The 20,199-nt window shown below is 42.6% G+C and overlaps 1 protein-coding gene across 6 annotated transcripts in view; it reads left to right on the forward strand.

Annotated features, from left to right (window-relative positions):
• The window catches only part of LOC120058316 (unconventional myosin-Ib-like), a 142,951-nt gene extending 123,541 nt beyond the window's left edge, over positions 1 to 19,410 (forward strand). For 3 of the 6 annotated variants that reach the window (XM_039006887.1, XM_039006889.1, XM_039006888.1), the window contains 11 exons: positions 4,149 to 4,298; positions 6,569 to 6,637; positions 6,740 to 6,826; positions 13,503 to 13,589; positions 14,643 to 14,717; positions 15,070 to 15,198; positions 15,445 to 15,551; positions 15,745 to 15,874; positions 16,264 to 16,416; positions 16,728 to 16,858; positions 17,078 to 19,410. In XM_039006887.1, coding sequence (XP_038862815.1) covers positions 4,149 to 4,298; positions 6,569 to 6,637; positions 6,740 to 6,826; positions 13,503 to 13,589; positions 14,643 to 14,717; positions 15,070 to 15,198; positions 15,445 to 15,551; positions 15,745 to 15,874; positions 16,264 to 16,416; positions 16,728 to 16,858; positions 17,078 to 17,207 — 1,248 coding nt within the window. In that variant the 3' untranslated portion in view covers positions 17,208 to 19,410. Of the gene's footprint in view, positions 1 to 4,148; positions 4,299 to 6,568; positions 6,638 to 6,739; positions 6,827 to 7,196; positions 7,284 to 13,502; positions 13,590 to 14,642; positions 14,718 to 15,069; positions 15,199 to 15,444; positions 15,552 to 15,744; positions 15,875 to 16,263; positions 16,417 to 16,727; positions 16,859 to 17,077 lie in introns of all 6 variants that reach the window. The other 3 variants (XM_039006890.1, XM_039006891.1, XM_039006892.1) reach the window with 2 other exon arrangements.
• The last annotated feature ends 789 nt before the right edge of the window (positions 19,411 to 20,199 follow it).

Raw genomic sequence — 20,199 nt, forward strand, 5'->3', positions numbered from 1 at the left:
TTGATACAAAGTTTTAAATTCCTGGCAGACAGGCCATGCGTAGCCAATGTGATTCATAGGATATTTATTTTTTTAAAGATATTTTCTACCTGCGTGCTGCAATGTTTTTATCTTTACATATTGGCAATGGCAAAGGAAGTTACTTTTAGATTTATCATTTTCATTTATATAAAATTTTGATTAACCACATGACATTGATTTTGAAACATGAATACTTTATTATACAGTACCAGTTGAAAGTTTGGACACCTACTCATTCCAGGGTTTTTCTTTATTTTTACTATTTCTACATTGTAGAATAATAATGAAGATGTCAAAACTATGAAATAACACACATGGAATCATGTAGTAACCTAAAAAGTGTTAAACAAATCAAAATATATTTTATGTTTTTGGTTCTTCAAAGTAGCCACCCTTTGCCTTAATGACAGCGTTACACACTCTTGGCATTCTCTCAACCAGCTTCCAGTCGCCTGGAATGCATTTCAATTAACTGGTGTGCCAATCAGTTGCGTTGTGACACGGTAGGGGTGGTATACAGAAGATACCCCTATTTGGTAAAATACCAAATCCATATTATGGCAAGAACAGCTCAAATAAGCAAAGAGAAACGACAGTCCATTACTTTAAGACATGAATGTCAATCAATATGGAACATTTCAAGAACTTTGAACGTTTCTTCAAATGCAGTCACAAACACCATCAAGCGCTATGATGAAACTGGCTCTCGTGAGGACCGCCACAGGAAAGGAAGACCCAGAGTTACCTCTGCTGCAGAGGATAAGTTCATTAGAGTTACCAGCCTTAGAAATTGCATCCCAAATAAATGCTTCACAGAGTTCAAGTAACAGACACATCTCAACATCAACTGTTCAGAGGAGACTGCATGAATTAGGGCTTCATGGTCGAATTGCTGCAAAGAAACCACTACTAAAGGACACCAATAAGAATAACAGACTTGCTTGGGGCAAGAAACACGAGCAATGGACATTAGACTGGTGGAAATCTGTCCTTTGGCCTGATGAATCCAAATGTGAGATTTTTGGTTCAAACCGCTGTCTTTTTGAGACGCAGAGTAGGTGAACAGATGATCGCATGTGTGGTTCCCACCATGAATAATTGAGGAGGAGGTGTGAGGGTGTTGGGGTGCTTTGCTGGTGACACTGTGATTTATTTAGATTTCAAGGCACACTTAACCAGCATGGCTACCACAGCATTCTGCAGGAATGCGCCATCCCATCTGGTTTGCGCTTAGTGGGACTATCATTTGTTTTTCAACCAGATAATGACCCAACACACCTCCAGGCTGTGTAAAGGCTATTTGACCAAGAAGGAGAGTGATTGTGTGCTGCATCAGATGACCTGGCCTCCACAATCCCCCCCACCTCAACCCAATTGAGATGGTTTGGGATGAGTTGGACCTCAGAGTGAAGGAAAAGCAGCCAACAAGTGCTCAGCATATGTGAGAACTCCTTCAAGACTGTTGGAAAAGCATTCCAGGTGAAGCTGGTTGAGAGAATGCAAAGGGTGCCTACTTTGTAGATTGTCAAATATAAGATATGTTTTGATTTGTTTAACACTTTTTTTTGGTTACTACATGATTCCATATATGTTATTTCATAGTTTTGATGTCTTCACTATTATTCAACAATGTGTAACATGGTAAAAATAAAGTAGGTGTGCCCAAACTTTTGACTGGGAAATGAAATTAAACTGTTCCACAAAAATGTGCATTTGAAAATCATAATTGGGACGCAGATCAGTAAAAACTGTATGATAACATGGCACTCCAAATGGAAAAGGTTGCCGAACGCTGGTGTAGCCTATTACCCGCAACTTCAGGAGCGTGACGGCAGAATCTGAGAAGCCAGCAGCAGCGAGAGGAGGAGGGTTGGGTCGGGAACAGTTTTTTTTTGTTCTGGTTAGGCTATATTGATTTCTGGCTTACCCTCTTTAGTAATTTGTCTGAATTTATTTTTATTTACAGTGCTTAAAGCATCAGACAAGCTCAGTAGCCTACATATTAGAGGTCGAGATTGATTTTTCAACGCCGATACCGATTATTGGAGGACCAAAAAAGCCTATACCGATTAATCGGCCTTATTTGAAAGAATGACAGTTACTGAATGAACAATGAACACTTTTATTTTAACTTAATATAATACCTAAATAACATATATTTAGTCTCAAATAAATAATGAAACATGCTCAATTTGGTTTAAATAATGCCAAAACCCAGTGTTGGAGAAGAAAGTAAAAGTGCAAATGTGCCATGTAAAAAAGCTAACGTTTAAGTTCCTTGCTCAGAACATATGAAAGCTGGTGGTTCAATATTCCCAGGTCTTCAATATTCCCAGTAAAGAAAAATTTGGTTGCAGTTATCATAGGAATTATGAGGCGTCGACTATTTCTCTCTATCATTTGTATTTCATATACCTTTGACTATTGGATGTTCTTATAGGCACTTTAGTACTGCCAGCCTAATCTCAGGAGTTGATAGGCTTGAAGTCATAAACAGCGCTGTGATCAAGCATTGCTAAGAGCTGCTGGCAAATGCAGTAAGGTTTGAATGAATGCTTACGAGCCTGCTGCTGCCTACCACCGCTCAGTCAGACTGCTCTATCAAATCATAGACATAATTATAGTATAATAACACACAGAAATACGAGCCTTAGGTCATTAATATGGTTAAATCCGGAAACTATCATTTCGAAAACAAAACGTTTGTTCTTTCAGTGAAATACGGAACCGTTACGTATTTTATCGAACGGGTTTCAACCCTAAGTCTAAATATTGCTGTTACATTGCACAACCTTCAATGTTATGTCATAATTACGTAAAATGTTGGCAAATTAGTTTGCAACGAGCCAGGCGGCCCAAACTGTTGCATATACCCTGACTCTGCGTGCAATGAACGCAAGATACAATGTTGCAAGAGAAGTGACACAGTTTCCCTCGTTAATATTGCCTGCTAACATGAATTTCTTTTAACTAAATATGCAGGTTTAAAAAAAATATACTTCTGTGTATTGATTTTAAGAAAGGCATTGATGTTTGTGGCAGGTACATTCGTGCAACGATTGTGCTTTTTTCGCGAATGTGCCTTTGTTACATCATCACCCGTTTGGCGAATTAGGCTGTGATTCGATGATAAATTAACAGGCACCGCATTGATTATATGCAACGCAGGACAAGCTAATTAACCTAGTAATATCATCAACTATGTGTATAACTAGTGATTATGTGAAGATTGATTGTTTTTTATAAGATAAGTTTAATGCAAGCTAGCAACTTACCTTGGCTCCTTGCTGCACTCGCGTAACAGGTAGTCAGCCTGCCATGCAGTCTCCTCGTGGAATGCAATGTAATCGGCCATGATCAGTGTCCAAAAATGGCAATTACCGATTGTTATGAAAATTTGAAATTGCCCCTAATTAATCGGCCATGCCAATTAATCGGTCGACCTCTACTACATATAGTTGATTTTATTCAAACATATGGTGAGTCTATATAAAAATTTAGACCAAACGATTGGTCGAAAGACCAGACAACTCTATTGACGAATTTTTTTGTCGTGGACAGCCCTAATCAATTTGATCCATTCTATGGTGACTCGGCCAGTAGCATGGGAAAAAAGGAACATTTAGGCCTATTTTCCATGGTAGCATGGGCTTTTAAGAACATGCAGTGGTGGGTGCAACAACGAAACCATGTCAGTCCAGGAGCCAGTCTAAACAAAGCTAGTAAAGCCTGATCTCATAGGGTTGTGTCCTTATCCTTGATCTACTGTACCTTCTTACCAGGTTAGCTAAGTATCTCCGACTCTGTTATAGAGTGAAGCTACAGTTCAGTCATGGTGGTGGTAGGATGGGGCCTAGTCAAGGTCACTAAACTCTCACCCGATAGGTCTCTGTCTGCAAAGGTATTTGAGGTGGAGAATGTGTTTGGGCAGCTATAGAAGCCCCTTATCATTCTAAAGATCTTGTGCTGTCTGCAAAACCACACAATAATGTCCCAAAATGACATCCTGTCTCAATGAAAAAGGTTTTCTCATTCCTAAATTGTACAGACTATGCTGGTGTTCTTAGTATTCTAGTAGATGTTCATGTTCCTATCATCTTCTTGATGCCTTCTTCCTGTGTCCCCAGCTGTTCACTCTGGAGGAGAGGAGGAGGGCGTGTCTGGAGGACCTGGCCACCCTGATCCAGAAGATCTACCGGGGGTGGAAGTCTCGTACTCACTTTCTGCTGCTGAAGAAGAGCCAGGTGGTGGTGGCAGCCTGGTACCGCAGATATGCGGTGAGTTAGCTTGTCTCTACTATGCACACACAAACACATACAGAACGTCATGCCGGTTCAAATGTGTAAGATATGAGTGCATCCGTCTGTGGGAGCACAATCTGATCCAAATATAGCATGCATCGATCAGAAAATAGATTTGAATGTTACAGATCGGCGGTTCACTAAAATGTTTTGCTCAAATTACTTCAGAAAATAGCATCTTTTGTGACAACTGCGTCCTCTCTCATGTAACCATGTTGACAGTCATTGATCTACAAGTCATTTTGCATGCCGAACAACCCTTGGTAATATCAGTAGCCTAGTCAAACTGCTCGCTGTGAACAGCTTCGCGCACTGACCAACAAGAGGTAGGCCTATTCTTGATCAGCGTTCAAATGTTTGTAAAATGGCTTGTGCAATATTAGGCTTTATTAGTTGAGTGGCAACCAATGTTATTTGCTTGGTTATTTTGATCAAATGCACTGTTGAAAATTGTGTTTTATCGGAATAAAGGTAGCCTAAGCTATCGCCATGGACACAACTCTCATCTGGCTATAGGTAGGCTACATGCTGATCGGGGTTTAGGCTACATTCAATTTTATTTTGATTGTTCAGGTTCACCATCAGCAGTAGTTTTGCTTGAAACAATCAGTGTATATGGTCATTTTTAGATATACAGCGTACAGATGACAATTTCATAAGGACAGAAATTGCTTTTGCTGCCCGCACTGCATGATCGAAGAAGAGAAGCTCACTCCAACTGAGTTGTCAAAACCATTCGATTATGAGACTGGGTGAAATCCAAAGTTCTGCTATATATTCATTGGCTATGTCAATGGCTATAACTGGTAGTGGGGTGGTAGAGGCCCAGTTTCCCTTATGGCTCCGCTCACTACCGTTCAAAAGTTTGGGGTCACTTAGGAATGCCCTTGTTTTTGAAAAATAAGCAAATTTTTTGTCCATTTAAAATAACATCAAATTGATGAGAAATACAGTGTAGACATTGTTAATGTTGTAAATGACTATTGTAGCTGGAAACGGCTGATTGTTAATGGAATATCTACATAGGCGTACAGGGGCCCATTTATAAGCAACCATCACTCCTGTGTTCCAATGACACGTTGTGTTAGCTAATCCAAGTTTATAATTTTAAAAGGCTAATTGATCATTAGAAAACCTTTTTGAAGTTATGTTAGCACAGCTGAAAAGTGTTGTTCTGATTTAAAGAAGCATTAAAACTTGCCGCCTTTAGACTGGTTGAGCGTCTGGAGCATCAGCATTTGTGGATTTGATTACAGGCTCAAAATGGCCAGAAACAAATAACTTTCTTCTGAAACTCGTCAGTCTATTCTTGTTCTGAGAAATTAAGGTTATTCCATGCTAGAAATTGCCAAGAAACTGAAGATCTCGCACAACGCTGTGTACTGCAAACTGTCTCTAACAAGAATAGAAAGAGGAGTGGGAGGCCCCGGTGCACAACTGAGCAAGAGGACAAGTACATTATGGTGTCTAGTTTGAGAAGCAGATGCCTCACAAGTCCTCAACTGGCAGCTTCATTAAATAGTACCCGCAAAACACCAGTCTCAACGTCAACAGTGAAGAGGCGACTCCGGGATGCTGGTTTTCTAGGCAGAGTTCCTCTGTCCAGTGCCTGTGTTCTTTTGCCCATCTTAATCTTTTCTTTTTATTGGCCAGTCTGAGTTATGGCTTTTTCTCTGCAACTCTGCCTAGAAGGCCAGCATCCCGGAGCGGCTCTTCACTGTTGATGTTTTTACTGGTGTTCCAGCTACAATAGTAATTTACAACATTAACAATGTCTACACCCTCTTTCTGATCAACTTGATGTTATTTTAATGGACAAGAAAAATTTGCTTTTCTTTCAAAAACAAGGACATTTCTAAGTGACCCCAAACGTTTGAACGGTAGTGTACATATTTTACACACACACACACACACACACACACACACACACACACACACACACACGCGCGCACACACACAAGTCAGTACAGACAGATCCAGCACAGACAGGCCCAGCTCATGAGCTCCATCAGCAGCAGATTTGATTTAAAAATGGAAATTAATTCAACCAAATCGCACTGAATCGTTTGATACTAAAACGTTTCTTTCCTGTATCGTATCGGAGCCCATGTATCTAGATGCGTATCGAATCATCTTGAAACGAAAACGATGTGCATCCCTAATATGGTGGCTATAGAGCTTAGATGGCTGTAGTTCGAACTTACTTGTCAGTTGAGCTCAGTGTTTTTTTCCTTCCCCTGTTGCAGCAACAAAATAAATATCAGAAGATCAAGAGTGCTACACTAGTGATGCAGTCCTTCATCAGAGGGTGGAAGGTATGTCCATGTCCACATACCAGTCAAACACTATAAGAAAGCATGTTTTCCTGTGATAATGCTGTAGTAAAGGCATGTTTAAAAACTATGTTTTTTCTCCAGGCCCGCAACATCTTGCGGCAACTGAAATATGAGAAGAGATGCAAGGAGGCTGTGACTACCATTGCAGCGTACTGGCACGGGACTCAGGTACTGGCTCAAACACTACCTGATTTCAACATAATGATTAGACAAGTATAGAATGATATTGGGAGGAAATGGATGAGCTGCTGATTATGGAGATCCATTGCCTTTTGCTTTTACAAGGTTTATCTGCCATAAAGCCAGGTAAGGAAATACAGTATTATAAGACATGGCTCTGCTCAGGTCTCCCAGCTATACTGAGAGCTAAACTAGAGCAATTTCACAGCTTTTTCCTTCTGGTCTTCTACTGTCGCTGATCTTACCACCGCTGCTTTTCTCACACTCTTTTTCACTCTCTTCCTCCCCTCTCTCTTATTCTTCCCTCCTAACCTCCACTCTCCTCCCTCCATCCTCCCACCATCCCGGCCACCCCCAGGCTCGGATGGAGCTGCGGCGCCTAAAGACGGAGGCGCGGAATAAGCGTGCCGTGTCTGTCATATGGGCATACTGGCAGGGGACCAAGGTATTTAAGCCGGTTGCCGTTGTCGTGTTTTGCCATCCCAGCTGTCCGTCATACCCCATGTCCCACCCCTCCTCTTGAAACTGACCAATTGAATAGCTCGTCATCGTCCCATTGGTCCACTAGCGTCCCTTACCAGTGTCTGGTGTTTGACTCATCTGTTTTATTGTCCCTTTAATAGGTGTCATTTGAGGGATATTGAGCGGCTAACCTTATACCACTAACATCTATTTAAACGTCTGTTTGCTAGTCCTCTGTTACTGTTATGGAGCCTCCCTTACATTCTCACTTTAGGAACAACTGCAAGTCCCACAACACAATACTCCTTTCCATTCCCATGTCTATGTCTGTTGTTTTCTTGATGTTTGTCATTGCATTCCTCTGTAATCTGTTTTTATGAGACATGACGGATAGTACATGATAATGGACGTACAGTATCCAATCAGAATGAATATCATGTGTTCACTTTGATGTAATAATTCTGAGGACTGTGCTGAGAATAGACTGTATTCCATGTGCCACTACAGAAACACAAAGAGCAGGGTTAGGGTCATTTCCACTTAAATTCCAGTCAATTCAGGAAGTACACTGAAATTCCAATTCTCTTCAATGCTTTTCAATCAGGAACATTTGGAATTTGGTTTATTTACTGAATTGATTTGAATTTAAATGGAATTGGCCCCAATCCTGCTAGGGATCCTCAGATCATATAGCCTAATGGTCATAGCACATACCACCATTACCACTTTATGGACTTTTAAAGTGCTATATGTTTTAGAGGCAACATATAATCCTTTAAAACAGTCCATGCACAACATGTCATGTTGTTAAATGTCCATAAAACAAGGGATGCAGATCAACTCAGTCCTGCTATCCATTGAAAAACAACCTTTACAACTATTTTGTAACTGCATGATCTTATCTAAAGGCTTTACAGCCATACTCACCAGATAATCGTCAAAGACCATGTATTGCCACATGTTGCATGACCAAAGCAGTCGCGTGTGGCTTCATTTATCGACTAATCGTCCCATCTGATTGGTGGATCTAGTCTAGTTTCTTAGTCTGGGCAAAGCCCACTATACTGGCACTGAATTGGAGTGGTGTCAGTGAGTTATGTGAGCTGTTGTACTAAAACAGACCATGCCAAGTAGTCACAAAGTTTAATGAATATAATCAATCAGATACTACACTGCTCAAAAAAATAAAGGGAACACTAAAATAACACATCCTAGATCTGAATGAATGAACTATTCTTATTAAATACTTTTTTCTTTACATAGTTGAATGTGCTGACAACAAAATCACACAAAAATGATCAATGGAAATCAAATTTATCAACCCATGGAGGTCTGGATTTGGAGTCACACTCAAAATTAAAGTGGAAAACCACACTACAGGCTGATCCAACTTTGATGTAATGTCCTTAAAACAAGTCAAAGTGAGGCTCAGTAGTGTGTGTGGCCTCCACGTGCCTGTATGACCTCCCTACAACGCCTGGGCATGCTCCTGATGAGGTGGCGGATGGTCTCCTGAGGGATCTCCTCCCAGACCTGGACTAAAGCATCCGCCAACTCCTGGACAGTCTGTGGTGCAACGTGGCGTTGGTGGATGGAGCGAGACATGATGTCCCAGATGTGCTCAATTGGATTCAGGTCTGGGGAACGGGCGGGCCAGTCCATAGCATCAATGCCTTCCTCTTGCAGGAACTGCTGACACACTCCAGCCACATGAGGTCTAGCATTGTCTTGCATTAGGAGGAACCCAGGGCCAACCGCACCAGCATATGGTCTCACAAGGGGTCTGAGGATCTCATCTCAGTACCTAATGGCAGTCAGGCTACCTCTGGCGAGCCCATGGAGGGCTGTGCGGCCCCCCAAAGAACTGCCACCCCACACCATGACTGACCCACTGCCAAACCGGTCATGCTGGAGGATGTTGCAGGCAGCAGAACGTTCTCCACAGCGTCTCCAGACTGTCACGTTTGTCACATGTGCTCAGTGTGAACCTGCTTTCATCTGTGAAGAGCACAGGGCGCCAGTGGCGAATTTGCCAATCTTGGTGTTCTCTGGCAAATGCCAAACGTCCTGCACGGTGTTGGGCTGTAAGCACAACCCCCACCTGTGGACGTCGGGCACTCATACCACCCTCATGGAGTCTGTTTCTGACCGTTTGAGCAGGCACATGCACATTTGTGGCCTGCTGGAGGTCATTTTGCAGGGCTCTGGCAGTGCTCCTCCTGGTCCTCCTTGCACAAAGGCGGAGGTAGCGGTCCTGCTGCTAGGTTGTTGCCCTCCTACGGCCTCCTCCACGTCTCCTGATGTACTGGCCTGTCTCCTGGTAGCGCCTCCATGCTCTGGACACTACACTGACAGACACAGCAAACCTTCTTGCCACAGCTCGCATTGATGTGCCATTCTGGATAAGCTGCACTACCTGAGCCACTTGTGTGGGTTGTAGACTCCGTCTCATGTTACCACTAGAGTGAAAGCACCGCCAGCATTCAAAAGTGACCAAAACATCAGCCAGGAAGCATAGGAACTGAGAAGTGGTCTGTGGTCACCACCTGCAGAACCACTCCTTTATTGGGGGTGTCTTGCTAATTGCCTATAATTTCCACCTGTTGTCTATTCCATTTGCACAACAGCATGTGAAATTTATTGTCAATCAGTGTTACTTCCTAAGTGGACAGTTTGATTTCACAGAAGTGTGATTGACTTGGAGTTACATTGTGTTGTTTAAGTGTTCCCTTTATTTTTTTGAGCAGTGTATATCGGATACAATTAATTTCGGTGTACTTCAGGAAAACCTGGACTTTTGTACTAATGTTGCTAGTTCATCAAATCAAACTTTATTTATACAGCACATTTCAGACATGGAATGCAACGCGTCACAGGAAAACTAATAAAAACAATGAAAATAAAAACAAATATTTACTACACAACAAACATAAGAGGATAAAAAACTAAATAATATCAAAAATTGAACGACTAAAAAGCACCCTAAGGAAAAGCAAAGCTAAAAAGTGTGTTTTAAGATCTCTTTTACATTTTCCAGTTTTGTCCCCCCTCAGGATCTCTGGCAGGCTGTTCCAGAGGCTAGGGGCATAATAACTAAAGGCTGCCGCCATGCCTCTTGGTCCTAGGCTTTGGGTTAGTTAAAAGGCCAGTGCCAGACGTCCTGAGGGTTACATAACTTAAAAGCATGTCTGACATGTATTGGGGTGCACAATTGTGTATTGATTTTTTTTAAACAATAGAAGAATCTTAAAATTAATTCAAAACGCACAGGCAGCCAGTGCAGAGACCTTAAAACCGGTGTAATGTGTGCTCTCCGTTTGGTCTTGGTCAGTACCCGTGCTGCTGCATTCTGTATGTTTTGCAGTTGACCAATGCCTTTCTTGGAGAGCATTACAGTAGTCAAGCCTGCTTGTAATAAAAGCATGCATGAGTCTCTCTGTATCAGCCTGAGAGAGAAACGGCTGCATCTTGGCAATGTTCCTCAGGTGGTAAAAAGCTATTTTGGTCACATTGCTAATGTGTGATTCAAAATTGTGTTCAGAATCTAAAATATCACCTAGGTTTTTTTACCTGTTTTATCTTTATTGACCGTGAATTAAAATGTGTGGCCAGAATTCTCTCTGTGCTTTAGCGTCAACAATAAGTACCTCAGTCTTGTCTTGATTTAGCTGGAGGAAGTTGTGAGCCATCCAAGTATTTAAATCACTAATACAGTCTAATAATGTATCTGTGGTGCTAAAATCCTCTGGTGACACAGAAATGTAAAGTTGTGTATTGTCTGTGTAGCAGGGAATGTCAATGCTGTGCTTTCTGATAACGCGGCCAAGGGTTGACGTATATAAACTGAACAGTACCAGACCCAAAATTGAACCTTGTAAAATGCCATGTGATATGTATTTTCTCTGAATTATGTTCACCAAAAGTGACAAACTCTTGACCGGTTAAATAGGTCCTAAACCAATTTAGAACTTGACTGGAGAAGCCAACCCACCTGTCCAGAAGGACATAATTTTCAACAGGGTTGAATGCAGCACTTAAATCCAAGAGCACAAGGAGAGCTGTTTGACATCTGTGGTGGCGCATTTACCACTTTAACTAAGGCAGTCTCTGTGCTGTGGTGGGCACAAAAAACAGATTGCAATTTTTCAATAATGTATTTGGCATTTGAAGAAAAAAAATATCTGTTTGAAAACCAATATCTCCATAATTTTGCTTAAGAATGGGAGGTTGGAGATTGGCTGAAAATTGCTGAGAGCTGAAGAATCTGGACTATTTTTCTTCAGAAGGGGTTTTACCGTAGCAGTTTTTAGTGCAGTGGGGAAAGTGCCAATGGACAGGGAGTGATTAACAATAGCTTGTACTTCTTCAGATATGCAATTAAATGTGGATTTGAAGAAGGTGGTGGGATAGGATCCAGAAGGCAGGTATTAGGCCTTAAGTTGTGATATCATTTTCATGAGCATGTCTGTCTGTGTCAAGCAGGGAAAATAAATCCGTAGTGCCTTTGTGTGGTAGGCTAGGAAACATATCATCAAACTTCTCATCAGGTCTTGACTGATACCCAGCCTAATGTTTGTCTTATCTCTGAAATATGCTGCAAATTCATCTGGTTTAGATAGGTTTGCAGGGGTAGGATTTATCAGGCCATCAATGGTCGAAGAGCACTCTCAAGTTATTCTGATTATTAGTGATCACTCAGTCTTAAGTTCCAAATGGTAGCTAATGTTTCCTCCATTGTCTTAATCTTTTAATCTTTATGCTACTTCATTGGCGGGTAGGCTACATATTTCTGTCCGTCTGCTTCTTATTTATACCAACACCTATCCCAATGGGTATATTCCTCCCAAAACACAATAAATCCAACCCCACCACTTCCCCAGGCTCGGAGAGAACTGCGGCATCTAAAGGAGGCGGCGCGAGAAAAGCACGCCGGGTCTGTCATTTGGGCCGGCTGGCAGGGGACCAAGGTATTTGGGAAGCAGCCTGTTAACAATATCCATCCATATCCCGCCGTCCGCCTGCCATTTCTCCATCAGATCCAACCAGACAGATGCCAGACCCCTGCATTAGCTAAACAATAGTCTGGAGAGACTGCGAATGTCTCTCTAGCTATCCTCCCCATTACCACCACCCATCCCATTTATATTGCATGACAAGGTGCCATACGAACCCCTCATCCAATGTCCCATTGCATGTTAAAACAGAATTGCGAGGGGGGTCACTTAGCCTACTGGACTGGAGCAAGACCCCTAAACACCCATGCCGGCTCTCTCAGCTAGCTGCTGTTTAGTCTTTAATGGGTTAATGGAAGAGATCTAGAGATAGATGACTGGAGTTCTGGTGGCCCTTGGCTCTGGTAGATAATGGACAGGCCTGGGCGCAAGGGCTACGGGTGGGGGAGGGGAGGGTTGGGGTAAGGGTAAAGATACAGTCACTTAAGCCTCTTTGCTGCGCAGTCTGATGGATTATAGCTGATCCAGACTGACACCGGGAGTGGGGTGAGGAAGGCGGGGGGATGTTGACACGCACTAGACTGGCATCACACACAGTGTCTGGAACCTTGGATAAACTCTTTGCCTGCCCTACCCCAAACCACCCACACACTCATACTCCACTATCCTGGCTTTGAGTTCTTCTCCCTTGTTACCAAAGGTCAGGATGTTTGGGTGTGTTTCGGTTCCTCCCCGAGGCCCATGCCTCACCTTTTGCAACCTCTATCTGCAGGATGTCTGCTCTCTTTCTTTCTTTCTTTCTGCATGCTGTTCTCATCATAAATTGCATGCTACGCCTCCTTGCTTGCTGATTCCTTGAGGCTTGCAGTGATTTCTTTTTTTTTTCAGTGTGCAGTGCAGTGTATGGAACGTTGGAGAGACCTGACGGACTTGTTACCTTGAGCTTTGTACTTTGTTCTTGGCCAACAGAGCCATGTCTGTTTCAATCAAAAAGACTCTAGTTGATGTACAGTACATAATCAAACTACAGCATTATTATAATGTCTATTTCATGATAATTGCATTCTTCCCATGGTGGGTTAAATTGTCTTCAGGATCTTGGTAACTAGACAGGGCTCTTGTGTGACGTGTGTCCTCACACAGGGCAGTGTCTTCCTCCATATCAGTCTATTATTCCCTCCTTTCAATCATCCGTTCCTTCCCTCTCTTTCCTCCCTTCTTCCCTCTCTTTCCTCCCTTCTTCCCAAAAGGCACGCAGGGAGCTGAGGCGCCTGAAGGAGGAGGCCAGGCGTAAGCACGCCGTCGCCATCATTTGGGCCTACTGGCTGGGACTCCAGGTATACCTGCCCACTGCCCAGCCTTCTCTACCCTCCAGCCACCCTTCTACCCTAACCAACCACCCCTTACCCTCTCAGCCACTCCCCGGTCTTTGGTGTTGGAGGGGTAGGCACATTTCACAGAACCAGCATGCAGTCAGCCTCAGCCTATCATACCTCGGGACCAACCACACAGTGATGACACAGTTCATGCATGTGAACTCCAGAGTGACTGTTTTGCTATCTGGACAGTCAAGTACCAAAGGATATGCCCTCCTTCCCTCCCGTCCTGTATCCCTGCAGTGACACACATTACGTTATTAAGATGTACAATGAGGTGTAATGTACGTCTATCCCGCTCTCTCCATGAGTCCAGCAGGGCTTTAGATAAGCTGGCTATGGCTGGTTATAATTATTTCACAGATGCTCTTTTTTTTGTTTCTTTTTTTTGTTCTTTGCTCGTTCCTGAAGACTGCAGCCTCTTAACAGAGAGGTCAAAGGCACTACTGACCCTGACTGACATGGATGGATGTCTGTCTGTCTCTCTCTAGCAATTGTTGTATGTCCTGTCTGCATCATGTGCATGATAAGCTGTGTAACCCTCAACATGTCTAACCCTCTATAGGTCTTGTTGTCTGATGCTATATCTACTCCATTCTCCAGTCCTTTTCTCATGTATTACTGTAGTCTGAGTGGCCCCAATTCTCTCATCACATTAATCGACTGCACAATGTGCACGTCACCTTTGCACATCAGAGCAGCTCTCAGAACCTGTTAACCTGTCGACTCCAATCAGTGTGATTTAAATTGACCACCTCATTATCAATTAACTATGTAACATCTCATTTTCAGAAAAAAACATTTAGGAGAAAATCCCATTCTGATTTGAGTTGAGTGCTCAACAGATTTTCCCTCCCTTTGTTTGTATGATGTTGCCTGGATTCATTGTAACTAACCACGTCTGCCTGTTGCTATAGTCATCACCACTGTAATCTTTTCTCTATTGGCCCCATGCCTCAAATCAGATCACTATGGGGATGGATGATTGACGGCCAGTTGTCTCCTTGGTTACAGGTCCGCCGGGAGTACAGGAAGTTCTTTAGGGCCAACGCTGGCAAGAAGATCTACGACTTCACCATCCAGAGAATCGTAAGTAGAAGCGTGAATGTAGCCTGGTGCCAGATCTATTTATGCGGTCTTGCCGAGTTGGCAAGTCCACACAATCAGATCTGGGACAAGGCTAGAATGAATTAGTCGTGTATCCCTTTAAGCACTGATGGGTAGTGTCCATTTGAATCACTATGGGATGGTTTCCCGGACACAGATTAAGCTTAGTCCTGGAGTAAAAATCACATTAAATGGAGAATCTCCATTGAACATGCTTCTCGGATTAGGCTTAAACTTTGTCCAGGAAACCAGAGTTGTATGTTCCTGAATGTCAACAGTAATCCAAGTCTGAAAGGGAGGTATTGAATATATGCCTGTCTCCCTCTCCCTCCAGATGCAGAAGTACTTCCTTGGTCTGAAGACCACTACAATGTCCCCTATGGACAACACCTGGCCGGCAAAGCCTTATGGCTTCCTGGAGGGAGCTCACACTCAGCTCAGGAGGATCTTCCACCTCTGGAGGGTTAGTTTGTTATTATCTTTGGCTGTTCTTTCAAGGGGTCATCACTGATCTTACAGGTTAAAGGGTCAAGTAGTTGTATATGCCACTACCCAGCAGGCACATCTGGTTGCTAGGATGTCATTATTAACAGATTACAACCTTGTTGTAAACTGGAACCAGCTTTGCCCACTGGCTTTATAGTTTATAGTTTGAGGGACATCAATACAACAAACTTCCCAGGGATTGATGTATCTTTTGAATTATCAGTGCAAGAAATACCGGGGCCAGTTCACAGAGGAGAAGAAGGCTGTGTATGAGGAGAAACTTGAGGCCAGTGAGATCTTCAAGGACAAGAAGGCTCTGTACCCCAGCAGGTATAACATATTTCCCTTCGTGATTCACACATTACATAATGTTTGACGTGAAGCTAATGTTGCAAGCAAATTTTACTAGCAGCCATTTTAGGTCCTTTTTCCTGAGTATAATCAATGCATTGCTGTGAGTTCCTCTCTGTTGCATCCTTGTATCCGTTAAAAGCGCTATATAAAATGCATTATTATTGTTTAGTGTCAGCCAGCCTTTCAAAGGAGACTATCTGGAGATCCAGAAGAACCCCAAGTACCAGAAGCTGAACAGTGCTGTGGAGGAGGTGCTACTGGCTGACTTGGTGAACAAGATCAACAGGGCCAACGGCAAGGCAAGTACCTTTCTCAAAGTACCTTACCTCAGCAAAATCTGTTCATGTAACTGTACTGAAGCCTGAGGGAGTCAACAGTCTAACAGGCCTGAACACAGTTCATATGGACCAAACTCTTCAGAGTCATAGCTTTATTATTAGAGGATATCTGTAACTATGCTGTACAGTAGTCAAAGGAAAACTAATGTTTTATATTTGACAGATTCAGCCTACCTATGTTTTTATACCACTATCACCATATAAATGCTCTGTTTTTGCTATTAATGAGTTTATACATGTATAGGTTATTGCTTTTATAATTAACATTTTGCCATGTACTTTCTATTTCTCTACCGAAAATAGTGTTACCAAATTCTTGGCGTATTAAACCTAGTCTGTCCTTGTTACAGGGGTCGCCGAGGCTCTTCCTGCTGACCAAAAGCAACTTTGTCCTGGCTGACCAGAAGACGGGCCAGGTGAAGGCCAGCGTGCCGCTGCCAGACCTCGCCAGCGTGTCGGTCAGCACCCAGAGTGACGGCTTCTTCGCCCTCAAGCTCAAAGAGGTGATGGAGGGAGGGAGCCTCACTCCAGCTCCACTGTGATGAACTTACATATGGACATCATCCAGCTATCGAAAACGCAGTGGCCAAAGCTGGTCGAAATGAACCTGCTTTGCTTGCTGCATAAATCCACTGGTTGCAAACTGGTTCTAATGATGGAATTGCAACCAGTTTAGCCCCGCTGTGTATCTAATTATATTAGTAATGTCCTGATTCATAACTTTTAGTGTAACGTTAAGGGCTAACCATAGAAAGATTGGGTAGGCATATTGAGATTGAAATGACTAACACCCCTCTGTGTTTTTTACCCATAGGGCTCTGCTTCAGCTTCCAAAGGTGACTTCCTGCTGAGCAGTGAGCATCTTATAGAGATCATCACCAAGCTCCACCACATAGGGACCACTGCTGCAGACAGGGACCAGATCAACATTGACATCTCAGACGAGTAAGAACCGGAGACACGTCGCCATATTGACTTTATGTTGCAATGCTGCTGTTGTTTCTCTTAGTCAAATCCTGGCCTGGTCCCAGATGTGTTTGTAATGTATTGCCAACTCTACTCATTGTTACGTTTACAAAAACAGATCTGAGATCAGGGTAATTAAATCCCATGATGTGATGTCAGATGGTTTCTTATCCTACTTCCTCTTTGTCTCTCTGGCAGGTTCCTGGTGCAGTTCAAGCAGGACAAGGTGTGTGTGAAGTTCATCCAGGGGGGGCCTAAGAACGGAAACAGTGCTGCCTGCAAACGCAAGAACAACCGCCTACTGGAGGTGTCTGTGCCATCACCATAGAGATGACATAGCCTCCTATAATACTTAGTTGTCATGACAGTTCACAATCAGGCCTAAACTCCAGCCCCCGCCCCCAATGACTGTGCAATTACTCTGCTTTTTGGTATTTGTTGTTATTTCCTATATTCAGAATCCTTGCATCACTGTAATATTTAACTGCGCTGACACTTTTGGTAGAGAGTGAAAGACCCATAGGATTGCATGGCGATAGGGTTATAAGAGAGAAAGATGGGGGAAAATACTTTGTTTTACTAGTTTTAAAAGATGTGGGTGAAAGAAAGAAGTGCTTTCCTCTTGTCAATGGAGCACAAGATATCTCCAGTCAGATGATACTGATTGTTGAGCTTGGGAAAGCTAATATGCAGGCTGTGTGGTGTGGTATCAAGCCGTACCCATATTCAGAGATCTGTAAAGGGCAAAGAAAGAAAGTGCTGACAAGACACAGCCCTGCACTAGATTTGGGTCCTCATCGGTTTATCTGTTTGAGCTCTGAAATGGCAACTCAATAGACCAACGATGACCAGAGAGCTTTCAGGATTGCTCTAAAGTTTTCTCTGAAAGTTAAACTATGACTGCACTTGTAATGTTCACCTGGGTGAGTTAAAATTTGAAAAGATAGTGATTAATAGTCAAAATATTGTCTGGGTTGTTTTTGTTTTCCTTTGCTGACACCTACACAACTGACTACAGTGGGTGGTCAAGTACAAGAATCACACTTGTCAAATGTAATTTGCCAAGTGATCGATTGTCAACCACTTAGTATCCATAATAACTCCCGTGTGCCATTCAGCCGGCCCCTACTCTGAGGTGCCATGGCGTGCTGCAGGTATCCATGTGTAGTCATCTAGTCAGGCTTTGGATGCTAACAATAAAACAAAAAGTTGAATGGTCCCTACTCAGTTTATAAGTAAATGCCCCAAAAAAGTTGAAAGGGGGCCTCAATGGACCAAGACTTTATTTGAAAACACTGCACACTTTTCTCACTCTCCAGTTGTCCTCAAAGTACTTTACATCTCTAAACTTTACCACAGGAATTGAGATGGACCCCGGGGTTCCCAAGTCTACCTTGACAACTATCCCAGATTCAATGCTGATCAGTCTTTTTAGAGCCAGAAGGCTGCTTGTTTTCAATGGTCCTCTTGTTTGAAATTGAAGGGAAATGGAACTCTTTGCCTACAACGCTGCCTAGGCTAGGCTACACCATCTCAAGCATCCTTCCACCCTTTGGCATGAGAGTAATAAAATAGTAAGAGGATGCAGCATGGCAACAGATAGGACACAAGATTGAGTCCTACATTCTGTGACTGACATTTCTCAAACGTATGCTGTAGAGATAAACACTCACTCACTGACTGTATCATACACATCAACTGTAAATGCTCAAACAGACCCAGCATGGATGGAGTATGTACGGATAAATTATAGTATCCTCATGCTAGTTCTCTTATTCCTGTGCTGCAGAAATATCTATATGTATTTGCCATTGCAATGTGGGCTGTTATATATATATTTTGTAGCCCCACTCTGGCTAATAATAAATGCAGTGTTTTTCTTGGGATTGTGCGTATGGCCATGTAGTATATTCTTGGGAAGTTTTTTCAGAAATCTAGCAATCACAGCTTCACTGTCTGCTCTGCCTGTGTATGAATGTGATATACTTTACACACACACATGCCAATGTCACTTAAGTGATTGCTCTATTTGGAGGTATATTTAATGATATTCTTTATCGGGATGTTTTAGTGGGGGGGTTTGTACTGTTGACTTCAAGGTTAAATCAATGGGTTCTCTGGTGGTGGCAATGTGGAGGTGGAAGCTCAGCCAAACTGCTCTAGATCACATACCTATAGATTACTGGTGTACCTTAAAATAAATAACTTTTTTACATGTTTTTGTAATTCCACAGGTGGACTTGAGGAATGATTGTTGTTTTTTCCTTCCACGGGGGAAGATGTTGAACTGAGTCAATGCATGTTTGTGCTTCTCAGTTCTGTACAGTTTGAGATTTCAATGCAGTTTGCTATAACCGCCTCTCTGTGTTTGTATTTGAAGTAAAATACGAAAATAAACTCAATGATGTATGCATTCTTGTTGTGTGCCTAATGTAACCTGCGCTACGAGATGGAGAACGTGGAAGTGTTTCAGTCCTCAATGTAACAAATTTACAAGTAATGCTTTTCAAATTAAAAAAGCAATAAATTGACTACTTTGTGATTTTGTTGGTTTTGAATGCATATGCGCATCAGTTCAGTTTATGATCTCTCAAGACAGATGTTTCCCAGTCAGCATTACCAGTCATTGGACCGTTGGAGGGGGGATACACAAACAAACAACATGTTAACTATCTTATATCCATCAAACTCAAGTAATACACTCTTTCAGAACTTTCGAGCTTATTCTAAACTCCTGTTATGCGTGTATTTTCACATATGTCCATCCACAATAGGCTATAGTACTTAAAGTGAACAGGACACTCACTGTAAACTCCACCACTTCATCCATTAGATCAAACTGAGATTACATGTATCACTAGTGTAAAAGGTGAGCAGCTCACCTGGTACACTGATAGCAAGGGGTGGGTGGACTAGACCAGGCAGCTACCCAAATGTTTTCCATCACATCTGGAGAGTTGTCCCTGGTTAAATTCTGCGGCTTGGGGAGACTGCCATCAGCAGTACCCTGGGAGCAGCCCTTGACAGATAATGCACAGATATAAATAGCCCACAATTATGGGCTGTCCTGGACCAAGTTCCCATTGTCTTGTAGTCTTCTATAGGCTGGGAAATGATGGTGTGGCCTATCCTTCTGTTGAGAAGACAACCAGCCCTCTGTGAGCAGGGCTAAGGGCAGACAGAACTGACAAAGCATCACATTGTGTCGACACATGTAGGCTACATGTGATCGACAGTGGATAAGAAATCAGAGCTCTCAATATAGAAATATAATCTATGAACACCATTGCAATAATTTGATTCATCTTGTGTATAGAGTT

This window comes from Salvelinus namaycush, chromosome 13 (assembly GCF_016432855.1).
Source record: "Salvelinus namaycush isolate Seneca chromosome 13, SaNama_1.0, whole genome shotgun sequence".
NCBI lineage: Eukaryota > Metazoa > Chordata > Actinopteri > Salmoniformes > Salmonidae > Salvelinus > Salvelinus namaycush.